The 21,659-nt window shown below is 37.9% G+C and overlaps 1 protein-coding gene across 1 annotated transcript; it reads left to right on the top strand.

Moving 5' to 3' along the window:
• Positions 1 to 1,555: 1,555 nt before the first annotated feature.
• On the top strand, positions 1,556 to 3,690 carry LOC112501809 (TMV resistance protein N-like). Its single transcript, XM_025105538.1, has 4 exons — positions 1,556 to 2,037; positions 2,135 to 2,139; positions 2,325 to 3,418; positions 3,511 to 3,690. Exons 1-4 carry the CDS (start codon positions 1,556 to 1,558, stop codon positions 3,688 to 3,690), a joined length of 1,761 nt encoding a protein of 586 aa, XP_024961306.1.
• Positions 3,691 to 21,659: the final 17,969 nt, after the last annotated feature.

Genomic DNA, 21,659 nt, shown 5'->3' with positions numbered 1-21,659 from the left:
TTGAGTAGATATATTTGTATTTTATGGATCCGACTTATAGTACTGAAAATCGTCTTTTGCAGACTATGTTATTTTGTCTTTTGGTGGAAATTTATAACATATATCCCGTATTTGCTTGGAGACTGTTTTATGGAAATATTTATTTGGATAAATAGTTTCTTTTATTTAAAGAGTGTAACTGATGTTACAATGAGGGCTAGACCGAAAGGTCTAGTGAGTTACCCTACTTAAGTTATTACAGGGTGATAATCACCAAAACTTTTTAAATAAAACAACTTTTCACATATATAAGCAATATATGAACAAATGGGGCATATTACCAGTACCTTCCCCTTTTCAAGCCAAGTATTCAACTATTCAAATAACATACCTTTGAACAAACCAGGTTTCATATAATGCTACTTTTAAATCAAACAAGGTTTATTTAAAGTTTTAGGCCAAACCTGTAATTTTCTCCTCAATAACATCCAGACTATGATTTCTAATAAGAACCTTGATCCTAAATCTTTAAATCACAAAGAAATAAAGATTCCAAACCACGGTAATCTTAAAGGATATAATAGAAAGAGTTATATCATATAACACACATACAAATGTCACCCTTATATCCAATTGTACACCTCTCCTTGATATGTCACCCTTATCCCATAGTACAACTCTCCTTGATATGTCACCCTTATCCCATGGTACACCTCTCCTTGACATGCCACCCTTATTTCCTCATCAAAACATTTTATAAAAACAATTCCAAATAGACCGCAGTCAATGGAATTATTTTCAATCCAAAATCATCTATATCAAAATTCTTATTTTATGATAAAATAACAATTTTTATCAATCAAGCACAAGGCATAATACAAATCCGGTCAACTTGGCTTGGCCAGACTTCATCTCTGGTCAAGTCTTGGTCGGTTTACCAAATCCAGACAACACATCGCTCAAGGCTTGTCCGATTTAACACTTAGAATAAATTCCAACACTTTTGTTTGGATAACAAGTCCGGACAACACATCGCCCAAGGCTTGTCCGATTTAAAACAATCTAGTCACCATTTAGTCGTATTCCTACTTCTCCGTTCAAAATACTTAGTATAAACTCAATGATCATAAATCGCTCAACACTTGTTCGGTTTAAGACTAAACCGCTTAACACTTGAGCGGTTTATACTTAAATCGCTTACACTGTGTCCGGTTTAGGACTAAACCGCTCAACCCTCTTGTCCGGTTAAATATAAATCGACTAAGCCTTGTCCTCTCCTATTCCTATCCCTTTTGGTTTCACACTTTCACCCGTTTGGGTCTTTCAAACCTGTTTTTTAATTAGCAGAAAAATAAGGTACAAGATTTTTACGTTTCTATTAACAGAGGTAGGAGAAGTATATAAAATATTTTAATGTTGAAACCATGTACCTTTTCAAGTGTTACAAACAGATTATAACTCTGCTCTCTGCTTCTCCTTCCTTTGCTCCTTGTTTTACTGTTTCACCACTTCTTTGTTGTTAGCATAGCTAATCACCAAGCAACATATTCTATAGAATCCTTCAAGCATAACTTTAATGGCGTCTTCTTCGACTTCATCCGTTCAGATGAGATTTAAGTATGATGTTTTTTTTTTGAGTTTTAGAGGTGAAGACACTCGTAAGACATTCGTTGATCATCTCTATCATGCTCTTCAACACAAAAGCATCCACACTTACAAAGATGACGAGAGAATCAAGAATGGGGAGAGGATTAGTGATGAGCTCATCAAATCCATTGAAGACTCAAAATTCTATATAATTGTTTTTTCCACGAACTATGCATCTTCATCTTGGTGCTTGGATGAGCTTGTAACGATTATGGAGTGCCAGAAGACGACTGAGCATACTGCTTACCCAGTCTTTTATGTTGTAGAACCCACTGAAGTCCGCAAACAAAGTGGGGAGTTTGGAAAAGCCTTTGCTAAACAAGAAAAGGAAGAGGCTGCTAAAAAATGGAGACAGGCTCTAAAAGAAGCAGCCAATCTTTCTGGGTTTGGGTTGAAGAACATTGTAGATGGGTAATTCATCCATATATAATATATCTACCATATTATTTCGTACCAATTCTTTGTAATCTACCTTTATCCTATGATGTGAAACGGTCATCCATGGGAGATCATGTTGTGTTGTCAAATTCTAACTCAAACCTGAGTCCCTGTTGAAAGATAAAACATGTGATATGATTACATGAATCTCTTAATTACTTCGTATTCACATGTATTTTATAGATCTTAATTTAAATGAATTGTTCATGTGGGATTTTGAGCAAGCTAATTTTGTCTTCTTTAAATACACATGCATGAAGCTAAATTTATCCAAAAAATTGTTGAAGATATCTCACTGGAGTTGCGATCCATCAATTTCAGCGTCGATGAAAAATTAATTGGCATGGAGGATCGAATAAGGGATGTTGTTTCAACTTTAGAAATTGGTTTTGATGACGTTCAGATGATAGGAATCAAAGGGATGGGAGGTGGTGGGAAGACAACATTGGCGATAGCTGTTTTTTATCGAATATCCTTTCGGTTCGAAGGTAGCAATTTTGTTGAGAATGTTAGGGAAAATTCAAATCCCAATTTATCCTGTTTGAAGAAGTTACAGAAACAAATCCTTAAAGATGTATTAAATGCCCAGGACATCAAAATAAGTGATGTTCATGATGGGAAAAAGATGATAAAAAAGATGATGTGTTGTAGAAAGGTTCTTGTTGTTCTCGATGATGTCGATCATATAGACCAACTTAAGGCGTTAGCGGGTGAGCTTAATTGGTTTAATAAGGGAAGTAGAATTATCATCACAACAAGAGATGAGCAAGTGTTGGTAGCACATCGAGTGAACTTGATACGTTATGTCGATCTTTTATCTCAAAAGGAAGCAATTTGCCTCCTCAGTAGGTATGCATTTGGGAGAGAGAGTCCAATTGAAGAGTACAAAGTGCTATCGGAACAAGTGGCAAGTTATGCTGCTGGACTTCCCTTAACGATCACAGTTTTGGGTTCGTTTTTGTGTGGTAAAAATGAGCTTGAATGGAGAGATACTATAGAAAGACTAAAAACAATTCCATTAAAGGAAACTTTAGAAAAGTTGGAATTAAGCTATATTGGTCTACAGGAGGATTACAAGGAAATATTCCTAGATGTTGCATGTATAATGAAAGGTTGGGAGAAAGAGGACGCAATCGAAGTGCTTGAAAGCTGTGGACTTCATGCTAGAAATGGTTTAAGAGTTCTTAAGCAAAAATCTCTCATAACTATTTCTATATATGGGGATTTAGGCATGCATGACCATATAGAAGAAATGAGCAAGAATATTGTTCGACGCTTGCACCCAGGGGAGCCTTACAGACATAGTCGATTGTGGATTGCAGACGAAATTAAAGATATATTGGTTAATAATCAGGTAAAGATCAATTTCATTTGTAGGGTTGAGAAAACTAACACATTTTCATTTGTTATGACACAAGTTTCATGGTCACTGCTTTTGGATCACAGGGTACTGAAGCAACAACAAATATAGAATGGATTACAAACTCAGAACTCGATCCAGAAATTATGGAAGGCCTTGGAAACATAAGAATCTTAGATATCTTCTGCTGTATCTTAAATGTGATGATTCCGATTTGGAATTTGATGAAGTTTACCAATACCTTCCAAATGCTTTACGATATCTAAGCTGCTATGGTTACCCTTTTGGCATGCAGGAAAGCACAATTGTACAAATTTGGGAAGGGGGAGAAACAAAGGTAGAATAATGGTCCAACTATTGTTTTGCATGATTCATTATAAGATTCACTTTTTGGTTTGGTTTGGTTTGGTTTGCTACTACATCAATACTTACTTTTTTTTATGATAGGTTCTTAAGAAGCTCAGATTCCTTAGGTTTCAGTATTCAAAGTTGAAGAGCCTTGATCATGGTCCTTTTCTGAATCTAGAGAAATTAAATATTAAAGGTTGTGATGATTTGGTAGAACTTCACTTTCCTGTTGAATGTCTAAGGCTCAAATCCCTTGTCTTCAGTTCTTCTAAGTTGAGGACTCTTGACCTTCGAGGGACTCCGTATCTCGAGACAGTAAGTCTTGATGGATGTCATGATTTGGTAGAACTTCACATTCCCGTTGAATGTCTAAGGCTCAAATCCCTTCTCCTTGATTCTTCTAAGTTGAAGACCCTTGACCTTCGAGGGGCACCAAATTTCGAGACATTAAGACTTAGAGGATGTTATGACTTGGTAGAACTTCACGTTCACATTAAAATGTTTAAAGCTCGATTCCATCAATATCATGAGTGCACAAGTAAGGACCTTTGACCTTAGGTGGACTCCGAATCTCAAATCCCTTGTCCTCGAATTTTCTAAGTTGAGGACCCTTGACCTTCGAAGGGCTCCAAATCTCGAGATATTAAGACTTAGAGGATGTTATGACTTGGTAGAACTTCACGTTCACATTGAATGCCTAAAGCTTGAATCAATTGACATCATGGGTCAAAATTTAAGGACCTTTGATCTTGGGTGCACTCCGAATCTCAAATCCCTTGTCCTAAATTCTTCTAAGTTGAGGACCCTTGACCGTCGAGGGGCACCAAATCTTGATACATTAAGACTTAGAGGATGTTATGACTTGGTAGAACTTCACCTTCACATTGAATGCCTAAAGCTTGAATCAATTGACATCATGGCTCAAAACTTAAGGACCTTTGATCTTGGGTGGACTCCGAATCTCAAATCCTTTGTCCTCAGTTCTTCTAAGTTGAGGACCCTTGACCTTCAAGGGGCACCAAATCTCGAGACACTAATACGTAGAGGATGTTATGACTTGGTAGAACTTCACGTTCACATTCAATTTCTAAAGCTCGAATCCATTGATATCATGGGTGGAAAGTTAAGGACCTTTGACCTTGGGTGTACTCTGAATCTCAAAGCCCTTGTCTTTTGTTCTTCTAAGTTGAGGACCCTTGACCTTCGAGGGACTCCGTATCTCGAGACGTTAAGTCTTATTGGATGTGATGATTTGGTAGAACTTCATATTCCCGTTGAATGTCTAAGGCTCAAATCCCTTGTCCTCAGGTCTTCTAAGTTGAGGACCCTTGACCTTCGAGGGACTCCCTATCTCGAGACATTAAGTCTTGATGGATGTCATGATTTGGTAGAACTTCACATTCTCGTTGAATGTCTAAGGCTCAAATCCCTTATCCTCAATTCTTCTAAGTTGAGGACCTTTGATCTTCGAGGGGCACCAAATCTCGAGACATTAAGACTTAGAGGATGTTATGACTTGGTAGAACTTCACATTCACATTGAATGTCTAAAGCTCAAATCCATCGATATCATGGGTGCACAGTTAAGGACCATTGACCTTGGGTGGAATCTGAATCTGAAGAAGTTAAGTATTACAGATTGTTATCATCTGGTAGAAGTTCGTGCACATGATGGGTGTCCAAAAAAGCTTAGATACATAGACTTAAGTGGTTGTTTAAGGTTTAAGTTTTTTTGTTAAAGAAACAGTTTAAATCGGTAGAAGTTGGTTGTGTATCTATGTTACATTTGAAGGCAGAGTCCTTAGAAATGTGCTCGTTGTACTTCGGCAATAGTTTGTCAAACTTTAGATTTGAATGTTTTTATGAAGAAAATGGACCCTCGATTGGAAATCTAGAGAAGCTTATTTCATTTGGTCTTTGTGCTTGCACAAACCTTGAGTGTTTTTCTCAAAGCATTTGTGGTTTACAATATTTAAGAAAGCTTACACTCGAAGGTGGTATTCCAGAGTCACCCAAAGACCTTGACCGATTGGAATGTCTAGAGGAGCTAAATTTGTTGTCTACGAAGATTACACATCTGCCGGATAGCATTTGTAAGCTAAAACATCTTAAATATCTCCAACTTGATCATTGTTGGTTTCTAGAGAAGTTACCTGAAGATCTTGGCCGATTAGAATGTTTAGAGAAGCTAATCCTATCAGAGTGTGTATTTCTACGACATATTTCGGACAACATCTGTAATATGAAACTTCTGCGGTTTTTTCTTCTCCCTGTTTATATTGCGATTGAGAAATTACCGGAGGAAATTGGATGATTAAAATGCTTAACAGAGTTAAATATAGAAGGTACAAACATAAGACATCTTCCAGAAAGCATTTTTGAGTTGCGATGTCTGCGCATTGTTGGTTATAGATGGCTTCTTGAGTCGTATGGTTTGACATCCCCGATACAAACCTCAGAAGACGAAATATTCTACTACATAGAGCTGTGAATGACATTCAGGCAACCACAACAGAAGTCTCCATGGATGATTTTGAGAGGTCCAAAAGCCAAAAAAGTTATTTCACAAAAAACTATACATTGTAACAGGTGATTCTTTTACCGTTTCTTTTGTTTTATGGTCAGTTTCATGCTTTTTTCAGCTATGTTGTTTGTCTTCATGTGCTTTGTTTTAACACTTCATTGAATCGAAGGATCATACCCTCTTCACGTGTCGTGATGAACTTGATGTTTAATCTTGGGTCTCATGATTTGGTTTTAGCTCAATCAGTTTTCCATAGGACCATAGCTGAAACCTTTTTGTCAGATGTGAGATTTGTTATTATGTTCCTGCAATCTCAACTCCTTTTTAGAAACTTCTCTCTATTTTTACAGGATTTTGGACAATGTTCCTGTAACGAGGTTGAAACAGGACTCTCATGTTCTATATGTCAGCATAGATATCTTGTTGGTCCGAATGTTTTGTTGTTTGCTTCGTACGTAGCAACTCAAACCGTCAAGACATGTAAACGGGGTTTAGGTGATGTTTGATTATATGATGTTTTCCTTCAAGAAATTCAGGAAGATTGAAGACATTGTTTTAGGTTAGCTATGTTAAGTTTATGTTTTGTAACTTGACATTTTTTGGTTTATGTTTTGAAAGTTCTGTGGTTCTCATTCACATCCATTATATCTAAATGTTACATTCTTTCCTACATAATCTTTTTTAATTCCAACCTGTTGCAACTTAAAATCCAAGCATTCTACAATCTTAGCAACAAAGAATGCAGGACTAGAAGAAAGCACCCATTTAAGTCTTGAAGTCCATTTAGATGGTTGTTGGATGGGGTTATAATTTTGGCAAAAAGCCATTGTTGAAGTTATCTCACAAGCATTACCAGCGCCCACCATTACCACCACCACTGTACGTCCACCATCTTCACGTAGTCCACAACACCACGTCCACCATCATTTTTTCTATCTAATTAACATGCTTTTAGGACATTCTTAACTTATTTTTATAGGGGACTTGTCTTTGTAAGACATTCATTACAACGAAATCGGGTTTATAGAACGCTCCCAACTTCTAAACGTTCTAATAGACTTCTTTATAGGACTTAGTTAATAGGATCAAAAAATAAAGTCTCTTATCTAAAGATGTTGTAATAAGTTTTTATGACGTTTTTTGACGTCCTAATAAGTTTTTTAGGACACTTTTAATATAAAGCGTTCTATTAGCAATTTTGTAGGACACTATTTGAAAAACTGTCCTATAAAACAAGTGTTCTATAAAAATTTTATAGGACACTTTCTCAAAAGTGTTCTATAAAGTTGCTAATGCGATGTTTTGTATTAGAAATATCATAAAAAAGCATGTTAATACACGTAAAAACGTCATATAAATTTATTACAACGCCTTTAGATAAGACGCTTTATATTTTGGTTTTATAAATTAAATCCTATAAAGCGATTTATTGGGACGATTAGAGATAGGGGCGTCCTATAAACCTAATTTTGTTGTAGTGGTTTGTTCAAATAATGTCCTATAAAATAACTAATATGACGTATTATTTTAAAGATCTTCTAAAAAATTTGGTAAGACGCTCAAAAGCATCCAATAAACTTATTACAACACTTTTAGATAAAAACTATGTTGTTTGGTCATATATATAAACAGTATATTAAGACTTTATACATTGTTGGCATCTTGGGTTGACCCACTACAACAAAAAGAGGTTTATATGACACTTTTTTGGAACACTTTTCAAGACCCGTCCTTTAAAAAAAAACTAATACGACACATTATTTTATGAGTCCTATTTGATTTAGTTTAATAAGACTTTTACTTTTGATATCTTTTAGTGTCCTATCATGTGAGTCTAATACGACACTTTTCAATGTCAAATTATTTTAGAGTCTAATAAGACACTTTTTAAGTGTTATATTATTTAAAATGCTAATAAAATATTTTAAAGTGTTATATTATTTTAGAAATTAATAGAACATTTTTAAGTGTCGTGTTATTTTTAAGACACTTTTAATTCTTATGTTAATGTTTAAAAGCTAATAAAACATTTGATTAAAGTTAAAAATAATATAAATAACATCAAAACTAATAGGACTTACCATCAAAACCAAGGCCCGGCCCAATTGAAAAAAAGCCCTAACCACTCTTCTATTAAATAAGCCCTGTTATATTAGCTCATCGAATCCTCCCTCAACTTGAACAAACCATCATCGAGTCCTCTACAGTGATTTGCCATCATCGAGTCTTCTACAGCACTCATTGTTTGCCATCATCGAGTCCTCTACAGCCCTCATTGTTTGTCATCATCGAGTCCTCTACACGCTGAGGATCTCAAACTGAAGTTGCAAAATCAAGTTAGACAAGGAAGCTGTTGTTCAAAATTTCAACCAGATCGAGGTAAAATCACTACTTAGATTGATATTATAACGTGATGTTCTTTGAATTTCGTTTATTCTATTTATGTCTATCTCAATTTCATACTATGAGATCTTCAAATCTGCAGAAGATAGGCTGTCAAAAAGAAGGAAAAAGATCCTCCGTACTATTATCCGAAATACCCCTGGAATCGTTCGACAGCACATGTTGTAACATACTTCTGCTAAATCGCTTATTTATATAGCTTTCTCCCAAAAATTAGCACATACCCAATAAGTAAACATGTTTATCACATCAATTCAGCTCCAATATAAAAAAAAGATGAAAAATAAAACAAAAAGACTCAATTTGTGGAATTTTGGGAAACTAAAACGGATAAATAAAGTAAGAAAAAGTGTAAAAGCATCAAATAAGTTGATGTTTATCAATATGTTACCCTTATCCCATGGTACACCTCTCCTTGATATGTCACTCTTGTTTCTCATAAAATGCAGTTAAATTTGACATTTTAGCCAATAATGGCCTCAAAACAGTTTCATCTCAGAAACTTTACATCAAGAACTTTCACATTTCTAAACTCAGTTTCAAAGTCATTTCAAAACAGCTTTCAAAAACAGTTTACCTTTTTCAACAGCTTTAAAAGAAACAACACATTCCTCAATTTAAAACAACTTTTGAAAGACACATAATGGGCGATAACAGCCCTCATCGGACAACACTTGACCGATGACTTTCCTTCATCGGACAGCACATGGGGGATAAACTGCCCTCGTCGGCCAACACTTGGGTAGTGATCATCCAATCCGGACAACACTCATCGGACAACACTTCATCGGACAACATTCATCGGTCAACACTTCATTGGACAACACTAACCCAGACAACACTCACCGGACAACACTTCATCGGACAACACTCACCGGACAACACCTTAGGCGATGAAAAACCCACACCGGTCAATGTTATGAACGATAAACACCCCATCCGGATGATGCCTTGTCCAATAAACATCATCACCGGACAAAGCGTTGTGCAATGAATCACCTAATCCGGTCAATACTTGAAATCATAAACATTCAATTCGGTTAACACTTGGGCAATGAAATTCCCAATCCGGACAATGCCTTGTCCGATAAAGGTCCTCACTGGACAAAGCTTTGTCCAATAAAGGTTCTCATCGGACATCATTAAAAATGATGAGTGTCCTCATCGGACACTACCTTGTGCGATGAAAAACTTACCAAAATATGTAGAACTTTGAAACTACTCTCATGTAACACAATTTCTAACGAAAAGTGTTATAAACATATTCATAAAAATAGTGTAAAACTCACCTCAAAAGCAAGAATGAAGATGATTTTACACAGATTCAACTTCCAATTTGATCATAAAATTCAGCTTTGCAGCTTAGCACAAATGAGAGACACACATATTTCCTTTCCTTTTCCTTTCCAAAATACCAAGTGGAGAATGCCTTCTCAAAAAAAATTTCCTTTTATACCCTTGCCCAAAATAGGCAGTGAAAGTTTTATAATATAAAACTCCCTCACACTTAATCACGTATATACATATATGTATGCATGTATCTTGGTTTAAAATAAACAAATAAACAATTAATTGCTTTAACCAAATAATTATCTCAAATTATATAACTAGAACCCGGTTATCACATAAATAAAGGAGATTATGCATATTGAAGTACAAACTGATAAATAATCAACAAATAAGTAAAATTATATACTAACAATGGTTAAATAGAAGAGATGTGCCTTCAAATCTTCAATCTATCATGAATGTAAAACTTTCTTTGTAAGAACCATACCCTATTAACGAATATCCATCCGAAAGAAAATGTGAGGAACATAGGTAGCAATTATAAAGATAAGAAATTAGATTGATGGAAACGTTGATTCTTACCCCAGTTTCCTCTTCCACTTCTCTTACAACACCGGTGAAAATCAGGGTAAAGTTTGAACATAGATAAGAAATTAGATTGAAGGAAACAAAGATAACAAATTGGGTAATGGCTACTCAAGATGGTAATTTATCTTTAAATCTTACTCTTAATTTCTACCGAAATCTGGGCATTGTTGATAGTGACAGTCATGGATTGGGAATGTAACCAAAGGGTCTTTGGCCTAGCGGTATCGTAGCCCTTGGCCTCCTAGGAGGTTAGGGGTTCAAACCTCACCATTGTTGAGGAGGGTGTGTGAGTTTATTTGTTGCATTTGTCGTATATAAATATTATATACTTCAAAAAAATGGATTGAGAATGTATCAATAAATGGAAAATTTGTTATTGCTATCATAATTATTTTTTTCGTATACAATTGGATTACCTGGAAATTTTTTATATGATTGATTCTTACTGTTCTATTTGTAATTTTCAATGAAGGGCCAGTAACTTTTTAACAAATACCCTCCGTAAAAATTATAAACACACAAATACCTATGTGTCATAAAACAATATCAACTATCCACCTTTTGCTCTTGAAAGATATTTGTTGGTCCCGTTAGGGTCTACAAGATGTGTGTAACAGTTTGTAGAAGAGGGAGATGAATACAAACACAGTAGCTTCAAATTTAAAATATATATTGATAAGAGAAGATCAATACAGATTTTACAAGATTTTTTGCGAAAAGATAAGGTATGAAGAACCTATCTAAACAATCTAAAGTTTACACACTTAATCTTAGCAAATAAGAAAAGATTTGTTGTTAAAGAAATAGAAGAAAGTAAGTTCTATATGGGAGAGAACTTGTTTAGAATACAATGAAAGGGATTCTAACTTGCTCTTGAAGATGAGCATATTTGTTCTTAAATGTGTGTTCTTTTACTTAAGCGTAAGAAAGCTCAGAGTAAAGTTTTTAGTAAGAGTATCTCTGCATGGAGATAGAACACATCTATTTATACATGTTGCATTAAATGCACATTTAATACAATGTGGTAGGGTTAGAACGCGTGTCAAGCCTTAAGGGGAAGGTTTGTCCTTTGCTACAGTGAATAGTACAAAAGCCTATTCATGAGCAGACATCCTTTCATAAAGTTGGTGGTTAATACAGTCAACTAATTGTTTCTGTACCGTACTAACGTTTAGAAAGGTATGGGTTTGTTCTTTATGTGTATAAGGACACGACAACAACAATCGTGCTTGACAAGCTTCTTTTGATCGCTGAATGCTGGAATAACCTGAAGATCTCTTCAGTATTCGTTAAGGCTTTTCACACATATGTAGACAAGCTTGTAATCACTGAATACTGCTTCAGATCACGTACTCGCCAGTCTCTAATCTTCAGTTTCAGTATTCGACTTTTGGGGAAGGTTCTTTGGTGTGAGTGTTATCTTCTTGCAGTATCGCTGTCACTAATTGAATTTACAATACAAGTTTTTTACCCATCACTGAACAGACTTAGTGATGATTGCTGGAACTGAAATACTTCGCATAGGATACAAGGGATTATCATCAAATCAAATGAGAGAGAGGATCAACAATCTCCCTCTATTTGATGATAACAAGACAACATAAATAAAGTTGTCTTATCAACTAATAGTAAGGAAAAGTAACATATAAAGTACATGTCCTTTTTAACTATTTTGGGATCTTTTCAGTGAGTCAGTATTTACATTTAAGAAAAGTTACAAGAATAGAAACTGAAACTGAAAGCTTATTCACTGACTTATAGATTGTCAGTGAATGTGACTGGAACTCATAGACTTGTGTCCCTATTGCTTTTTTCAGGGATCTTTTTCAATGAAGTACAAGAAACACTTATATTATATTCATTGGAAATATTACAAGTTGTTCAGTACATGTCTAACGCTTACAGACTATAAGATTAATCACTAAAAGTGGACATAGTAAGTAGATTACAAAAGAAAATGTGGACAATATTACAAAGAAAGATAAACTAGTCTAGGATGTTCAGATCAATGTAGCCAGGTACATCTTCTCCACGCTTCTTTTGATGTAGGAATTCTCTTTGTATCTTTCGGTCCACAGCTTTTCCTTGCAAGCTATCATCTACCCAGAACATTAAATAAATCAGATGTCCCATTGAGCATAGATATAGCTCAGACATTCTCTAAAATCTTACTTCACCTTCATAGTCAAGGAATATAACTCCTAACTCGGGTTTGAAGTGCATAGAGTTGGGTATATAGGGACCCTTCTCTGGCTGATCAAGATTCAACATAGAAATGTCTATACTCTCGTATTCTTAAGGACTTCATCTAAGGAGAACCTTGTTTCATGTTCGTTCTTCAGGGATGGTCCATCATTAGGACTAGAGGGTCTTTTCTTTCTTCCACCTTTCTTCATAGATGTCCTGTCAGGGACTGCGACATACCTGGACATCCTTTTGATGAGATCGTTGATGATGTCTTTGATAATCGGCTTATGTTTAGACTTGGATCGCTGAATGGCTTGCCTGATCTCCAGCCATTCACTGTATCCATAGTGGCTAAAGTAGGAAGGGTACTCAGTGATGGCGTCGAGATTGTCCCTAGTGATGAGCATTGAAACAAGAGTTCCACCGTCTTTGGATCGTCCGATGATGTTGACGCTCTTGATTGGGTGAGGACTAATTCTCTTCTTCAGCTTTGCCTAGCTCCAGCGCTTGTCCCCCTCAGCCAGCTTAAGGTTTTTTTCGTGCTCAGCTTCTGCAAGAGAAAGAAGTTTAGCTTGGGCTTAGATAGCGTTCACCTTCTTTTTGGACTTTCTCTTTGGGAGAATCTTTTCAGCTAGTGACTTGGCCAGCTTTAGGCTGTCTTCAGTCTGCTTCTTCTGAAGCTCTAACTTTTCTTCAGCCTTTAATGCCTCGAGTCTTTCAGCTTCTGAAAGGAAGTCAAACTCACCACCACTAGAGGTACGAAGACGAATTTTTACTCTAGTCTGGTCGAGTGACTCCTTTAACTGAGACATCTGTTGGTCGGTAGGAGCACTGCAGACAGGGTTTTCAGGGACTCACTCCAGTCGACCGCAGGTAGTAGAGGGAATTTGAAGTTGATAAAGTGAAGTAACCACTACCTGAGAGGTAGAGTCTTCAAACAAGGGTTGAGGATTTTTGAAAAGTACCTTCAGGTTCCCTTCTTCAGAGACACTTTTGCCTTTCGACTTAGGGTCCTGATTCTTTGATGGTGCGGACTCTTCTTCCCTTTGCTCCCCCAAGGATGCAAAATCCTTGAGGGCGGATCCCTTAGTGGCGGTTGTTGGTCGTTCATACTGGATGGTGAAGTCATCTTCATCATCGTCGTCATCGTCACCATCTAGGTCACTGCCAGAGTCTAGAAAGTCAGGTTCGTCATCTTCATCTTCATCATCACCAGCAACAGGTGCAGAGGTAATGGGAAGATCATCATCCCTAGGGATGGCATCAACTTCCTCAGCTGTAACAACTTCAGATGAGGTTGGGATTGCTTGGGCAATCTCAGCTCCAGCTTCAGCTCTAGGAGCTTCAGCTTCAGCATCATGAATTGCTAGAGCAGCAGATGGTCCAGCAGCATTGGACCTCATCTCTCCCTCTCTAGCTAAGACTTGAGAGTATAGGCCAGAGAGTTCGTCCATGCACTGATGCTGGAGAACCATCATTCCCTCTAGCCGCAACAGAGCGCCGTCTAGGGTTGTCATTTCTTCACGCATCTCATAGAGTTGAGAGTGGTCATTAGCATTGAAGGAAGGCGGGATCACTGGAGCTGGTTGACGGACAGCGTCCAGCATCTGCTGGAGAAGCTCCGTCTGCTGAAGAGATTGAGCCTGAATGTCATCAGCCTTGCTGGATAGAACAGCGATGGATTCAGTGTTGGCTCGAACAGCCTCATGTAGAGTCGAGAGCTGACTCCTTACTTCTTGAACATCAGCCTTGATAGCTGAGAGGTCCGCATCAAGATCTGCCTTGTAAGGAATCTCTCGATAAACTTCAGACATTTGGCAGAAGGTATCTATGGCTGGGAGAAGAAGCTTGACATCAGACGCCATGTCATAATCTTCATCATCTTCCCTGTCTTCTTCCTTCTCTTCTACGTCCATACACTGAGGCGTAGAAGGACCTGCAAGAATTTGGGCACAATAACTACTAGGAACTTTTGAAAACTGAAGATCATAGTCCATCAGCTGGTTTTTCATCCAAAGAATTTGGGCACAATAACTACTAGTGGCTACATATTCAGCTTCAGCGGTTGATGTGGACACTGAGTTTTGCTTCTTGTCCAGCTCACTAACTTTCCAACTAAAAGCTGACAGGCTCTAGTGGTGCTTTTCCTATAAATTTTGTAACCTGCAAAATCACTATCCGAATAACCTATTAGGTCAAAACCTGAACCTTTAGGGTACCAGAGACCCATGTTCGGAGTTCCCTTAAGATATCTGAATAATGCGTTTTACAGCAATCAGATGGGATTCGTTAGGTTCAGATTGATATCGTACACATAAGCAGGTAGAGTACATGATATCTGGTCGACTAGCTGTTAGATATAATAGGGAGACGATCATTCCTCTATAAACAGTTACGTTTACAGGCTTTCCATTTGGATCCTTGTTGAGAGAAAGTGGAGGAGCCATTGGAGTCTTCATAGATGAACTGTTTGATAAATCAAACTTCTTCAGCATGTCATAAACATACTTACTTTGACTGATAAAGATACCTTTATCTAACTATTTAATATGGAGACCAAAAAAGAAGGGTAGTTCTCTCATCATGCTCATCTGATATTCTTTTTTCATGCGATCAGCGAACTGAAAACACAAAGAGGGATTAGTGTAACCAATTATAATATCAGCGACATAAATTTGGACTAGAATGATGTGACCTTTAACTATCCTAAGAAATAAGGTCTAGTCAATCTTTCCATGTACAAATTTCTCAAACATGAGAAATGAGGAAAGGGTATCATATCAGGCGCGATGAGTCTGTTTTAACCCATAAAGAGCCTTATCCAAACGATAGACATGGTTTGGATACTTAGGGTCAAGAAACCCTTGAGGTTGTTCAACATAAACATCCTCTTGAAGTTTTTCCATTTAGGAAAGCGCTCTTTACATCCATTTGGTAGACTTTAAAGTCTCTATGGGCAGCAAAGGCTGGGAAGAGTCGAATTGCTTCGAGTCTAGCCACTGGTGCGAAGGTTTCATCATAGTCGATTCATTCTTCTTGTCTATAACCCTGAGCAACAAGTCGAGCCTAGTTACGGGTTACCACACCTTCTTCATCCAACTTGTTGCAATAAACCCACTTGGTGCCTATCACCGTTTTGTCAGAAGGACGTGGGACAAGGTACTAGACTTTGTTCCTATCAAACTCAATGAGCTTCTCTTGCATGGCAAGGACCCAACTAGGGTCTGAGATAGCATCATTGATTTTCTTAGGTTCAACTAAAGAAAGAAAGTTGACAAAGAGACAGATATTACTTAGACCACGACGAGTCTTGATACCTGCATCTAGATCACCAAGAATTTGATGAATTGGATGGTCTTTAGTCCATCGCTGAGCTGGTAGAGGATTATCATCTGAGTATGGAAGTTCAGGAACAGAAGATGAGGATTCAATTGCACTGTCTTCAGCAATAGGAACAATTGCTAAAGAAGCATCAGATTCAGCAACTAAAACAGGTTCAGATGCTGAAGGCATTTCATTTACTGAATGATCAGTGTTTGAAGTAGAAGGAGGAATACAGCTAATGGGCACTGCAGCGATCTCTGAAAAAGATGTGTTGTAGTGACTAGCTGCAACTGGAATGATAAGTGGATCGTCTTCAGCTTCAGGGGCTTCAGTGTTGAGAGGAACACTGAAGGAAGCTTCGGGTTGTCCATAGTGAAAGAACATCCAGGTTTCTAATTCATCATCATCATTTAAGATGGGTTTTGAATTAGCTGACTGAGATTTGTCAAAGGTGACATGGATAGTTTCTTCTATCGTCTGTCTTAGTTTGTTGAATACTCTGAAGGCTTTGGATACTAAAGAATATCCAAGAAAGATTCATTCATCAGCTTTGGGGTTTTCTGAGTTGATCACGGTTGTTAAGAATATAACAAGTGCAACCAAAGATGTGTAGAAAGCTAATAGAAGGCTTCCTTCCATGAAAAGTTCATAAGTTGTCCTCCTGAACCTCTTTACGATCAACGATCGATTTTGAGTGAAACAAGCGATGTTGACAGCTTTAGCCTATAATTGAGTAAGAAGATGGGATTCGCTGAGCATTGATCGAGCAGCCTTCATGATTGTTCGATTTATCCTTTCAGCGACCCCATTTTGCTGAGAAGTTCTCACTGAAGAAAAGTTGTCAGAAATTCCCTTGTCCTCAAATAAGTTATCCATAGTATTGTTTTTGAATTCAGTACCATGGTCACTTCTAATAGATCGTACTTCAATGTTGTTAAGTACTTCTATTTTCTTGATGAACAAAATGATATCTTCAGGTGCTTCATCTTTGGATCTGAGAAAGAAGACCCAAGTGTACCTGGAGTACTCATTAACAATAACGAGTGTAAACTTCTTTCCAGCGATAGATTGCATGTTGACTGGGCCAAAGAGATCCATGTGTAGTAGCTGAAGAGGCGCAGTCACTAAAGAGATTTTCATTAACTTAAAGCTAGCTCTTGTGTGTTTTCCTTTTTTACATGTTGAGCAAAGAGATTCCTTTGCAAAGGAGTGTTGAGAAAGACCAGTGACAAGATCATTTCTAGACAACTTACTGAGTGTCTTGAAGTTAAGATGAGAGAGTCGTTTATACCATAGCCAGTTGATATCTGACGAGGCTTTAGAGAAGAAATAGTTGTTCTCAGTGGTAGTAGAATTCATATTGATGATATAGACATTCTCTAGGTGAGAATCGGTCAAGGCAACCTTATCATCTTTGTTGTAGACGCAACATGAATTCTAAGAAAATTTTACTGTGTAGTCTTTCTCACACAGTTGACTGATGCTCAGAAGGTTGTGCTTCAGTCCTTCAACATATGCAACTCGCTTGAACGTGGTTGCACCATTGGTTAATATAGCAAAACCTCTGGTATATTCTTTTCTGTTACCTCCAAAGGTCACGGAAGGTCCTCTTTCCTCCTTGTAATTGATTAGCAGGGATATGACTCCAGTCATATGCTTTGAGCATCCACTATCGAGATACCATATGCCTTGAGCATCCACTATCGAGATACCATATGCCTTTAACATCCTACACAAGAGAACATTTTAAAAATGCTATTGGTACCCAAGTATTGGGGTCCAACACTATTAGAAGCATCATCCACTAATGTTGAAGAGTCAGCATCAGCAGACGGCATCATTAAACCAGAAGAAGTTTTAGTGAAAAGAAGAACAACCTCTAACACTAGTAAGATAGAGTCAGTGGAAGTCTTCACTGAGCCTGATGAAGAGGCTTCAGTGGATGGAATTACGACATTGGATGCTGAAGGCTTAGCAGCAGTTGTTGTCTTCACTGAGCCTGAGAAAGAGGCTCCAGTGGATTGCTTCACTTTAGTTTCTTTTGCAACCTTAGTGGAGGATTTTGCCTTGGTTGATTTCTAAGCCTTAGCTACTTTCTTGCCCTTAGCTGGTAGACCAGCCTTGGCGGCAGAAGGACACTTGCTGGCAATATGTGTATTTTCATCATAGTGTTTGCACTTCCTATAGCTGAAGGTAGCTTTAAGGCCAGGAAGTATCAGATTAGAAGAGGGACCAGCTCCAACGATTCCCTTCTCATTAGTTCTTGGAGGAACCTTTGAGGCTTTGGAGTCCTTAGTTGAAGCATTCACCTTGAGCTGAGACTTAGACTTCTGACAAGATTCAGATTTCTTAGTCCCTGAGGAAGAAGGTTTACAAGCTGAAGAAATAGACCTAGATTTATTAGACTTGTTAGACTTCTTAGGAAGAGGTGCTATGACAATGGATTTACCCTTGTGTTCGCAACCTAAACTCGAAGGAGTTCCATCAAGATGACTCTCAGTAAAAGAGGACTAAGAGGAAGAAGTGTCAGGAATGGAAAAGATAGAGGTACCAAACTTAAGCATGGACCTGTCAGTGACACATTCTTCCTGATCATAGGAAAATTCTAGACCAGTCGTTATCTTGGCCGGGATCTGAGTGTTGATGATCTCAGAGGCTTTGACAGAGGTTTTGCACCACCCTTCAATGGTAGCCTTCTCAGCCTTGAGTTCAGCGATTGCTTGCTCATGCTCACGATAGCCTGTTCGCGTTCAATAGTGATGGCTTGGTTTACAATGACCTAATCCTTTAGGTTTTCTTCAACCTTGGTCAGCTCCTTGATCTTAGAACGGCAAATCTTCAACTATTATTGAAGATCAAGATTAAGCATTTCTTCTTTTGATTTGCCATTGAAAGTATTGTAAAGATCCACCGTCAACGTGTCTAGTGCAGAAAGGCTAGAAGAAGAGGAAGAAGAGGGTTCAATCAGGATACATGCCTGAGCAGGAGAAGAGAATGATGATTCAGTTGAAGTAGATGTCTCTGAAGCTTCTTCTTTGACATCCTTGGCCATCAAGCAAAGATAGGTTGTATCTTCCTCATCAGATGATGATTCATCAGATGAATCAGCCCAATCATGCTCTTCTGCAATAAGACCATTGGCCTTTAGTTGGTGATTCTTCGTATTCTTATATTTCTCTTTAAGCTTCAGGTATTTGTCATCCCTGGACCTAAAGGAGGATGGGGTTTTGGAAGATGGTGTCGCAGTCTTCTTTAATCTACATTCACCTGCAAAGTGTCCAGTGCGGTGACAATTGTAGCAGATTGTTGAAGTCTAGTCTATTTTATCAGACTTTGGCTTTTCCTTAATGGTCAGCAAGGGAGATCTATGGAAGTTGATCTTGCTGGCGAATCTCCTAAAATATTTAGTCAAAAGCGCCAGAGATTCATCAAAATCTGCAAGATCAGATTCTGGTATATCCTCAGATTTAGTAGAGTCTAACTCTGTAATTACAACAGGAGGAAGAAACGAAGAAAAAGAAGAAGAAGAAGGGGTTTCAGCTGAAGCATCTTCAGAGATCAAAGCTAACGAAGAGCTTTTCATTTCTCTGGAATCTTTGACTAAATTCTTTTTCAGCTGACGAGATTGCTCATGATTAAGCAGAATCCCATAGAGAATAGAAAGAGAAAAAGAGGACAAGTCACTTGACATCTTAAGACACATGGAAAAGGTTTCCCAAGATTCAGCAAGACATTCCAGAAACTTAGTTAAAGTTTCAGAGTTGGAATATTCCCTGCCTACAGTTCTAAGATCAATAAGAAGACAATTAAAATTGATGTACTTCAGACAGTGTCTTAGTCTTTCCACAGAGAAAGCTTTCATATTGCCTTACTAAATTAATCTTCCTTGATTCTTGAACCTGAGAGGTTCCTTCATATTGAACACAAAGAGTGTCCCACATGGATTTAGAGGTCCTGAGTTTCGTCACTGAGTGATAAACCTCGTCAGGTTGAGACATAGCTATTATAGACCTAGCGCGAGTGTCTATAGCTATTTTCTTCTTGTCTTCATTGCTCCACTAATGAGGGCGTTGTGGAATCTACCGTTCAGGAATCGCGGCAGTCGTAGCTGTTTCAGGAACAGTCGGAGAAATTGCAAATGGTACATATGGTCCATTTTCTATATAGTGTGGAATTTTAGGATCCACACCTTCTAGAAAGAGGGACATCCGATTCTTCCATAGACTAAAGTTGTCTCGGATGAATCAAGGAGGTTTGGCAAGAGAGCCATTGTCTTGAACGTATGTGTTTGTGTTTTGTAAAGTCATTTTAAAAGCAATAAGATTATCTAAAGAATGAGATAATGTAATGCAGAATAACAACCAAACAACTAGAGAAGATAGAGCATTGCTCTAATACCACTTGTTGGTACCGTTAGGGTCTACAAGATGTGTATAACAGTTTGTAGAAAGGGGGGATGAATACAAACACAGTATTTTCAAATTTAAAATATATATTGACAAGAGAAGATCAATACATATTTTACAAGATTGTTTGCGAAAAGATAAGGTATGAAGAACCTATCTAAACAATCTAAAGTTTACACACTTAATCTTAGCAAATAAGAAAAGATTTGTTGTTAAAGAAATAGAAGAAAGTAAGTTCTATCTGATAGAGAACTTGTTTAGATTACAATGAAAGGGATTCTAACTTTCTCTTGAAGATGAGCGTATTTGTTCTTAGATGTGTGTTCTTTTACTTAAGCGTAAGAAAGCTCAGAGTAAGGTTTTTAGTAAGAGTATCTTTGCATGGAGATAGAACACATCTATTTATACCTGTTGCATTAAATGCATATTTAATACAACGTGGTAGGGTTAGAACGCGTGTCAACCCTTAAGGGGAAGGCTTGTCCTTTGCTACAGTGAATAGTACAAAAGCCTATTCATGAGCAGACATCCTTCATAAAGTTGGTGGGTAATAGAGTCAACTAAGGGTGCGTTTGGTTTGCGGGAATGTTTCTGAGGGATTTGGATTCCTGGAGGGATTTGGATTCCATGGGATTTGGATTGGATTGGATTTAAAATCCATTCCTGTGTTTGGTTTGCAGGATTTGGATTTGATTACAGGAAATTAGGGCAGAACCCTTGTGCATTTTCTATTCAAGCAAACCAGAATCGAGCATTTCTAATGCTATAGAAAAGGGGTTAATCGATTACCTGCTGTGAGTGATGGGAGACGCCGGCAAACAGGAAGGAAGACAGCACCGGCGAGGAAGACAGCACCGGCGAGGAGGCAAACCTAGGGCACAGCTTCGCAAGGGACGCGATGGGAAGGAAGACAGCACCGGCAAGGAAGACAGCACCGGCGAGGAAGACAGCACCGGTGAGGAGGCAAACCTAGGGCACAGCTTCGTAAGGGATGCGACGGGAAGGAAGCGGGAGGCGTGGGTGAAGCAATCGATGGGTGAAGGAAGCGGGAGGCGTGGGTGAAGCAATCGATGGGTGAAGGAAGCGGGAGGCGTATAGGAGGGAAGCGATGGGTGAAACAATCGATGGGAGAAGATGGAGACGAGAAGATGGAGAAGATGAAATCC

Source organism: Cynara cardunculus, unplaced genomic scaffold, assembly GCF_001531365.2.
Source record: "Cynara cardunculus var. scolymus isolate 2C unplaced genomic scaffold, CcrdV1 Un_Scaffold_589, whole genome shotgun sequence".
Classification (NCBI taxonomy): domain Eukaryota; kingdom Viridiplantae; phylum Streptophyta; class Magnoliopsida; order Asterales; family Asteraceae; genus Cynara; species Cynara cardunculus.
This window is presented reverse-complemented; position numbering and strand designations above follow the sequence as displayed.

Bases quoted from the DNA above. Each gene is read 5' to 3' on its own strand.
- LOC112501809 (XM_025105538.1), top strand. From the start codon at position 1,556: ATGGCGTCTTCTTCGACTTCATCCGTTCAGATGAGATTTAAGTATGAT. The intron at 3,419-3,510 runs GTAAAGATCAAT...TTTGGATCACAG, and splicing joins ATATATTGGTTAATAATCAG to GGTACTGAAGCAACAACAAA.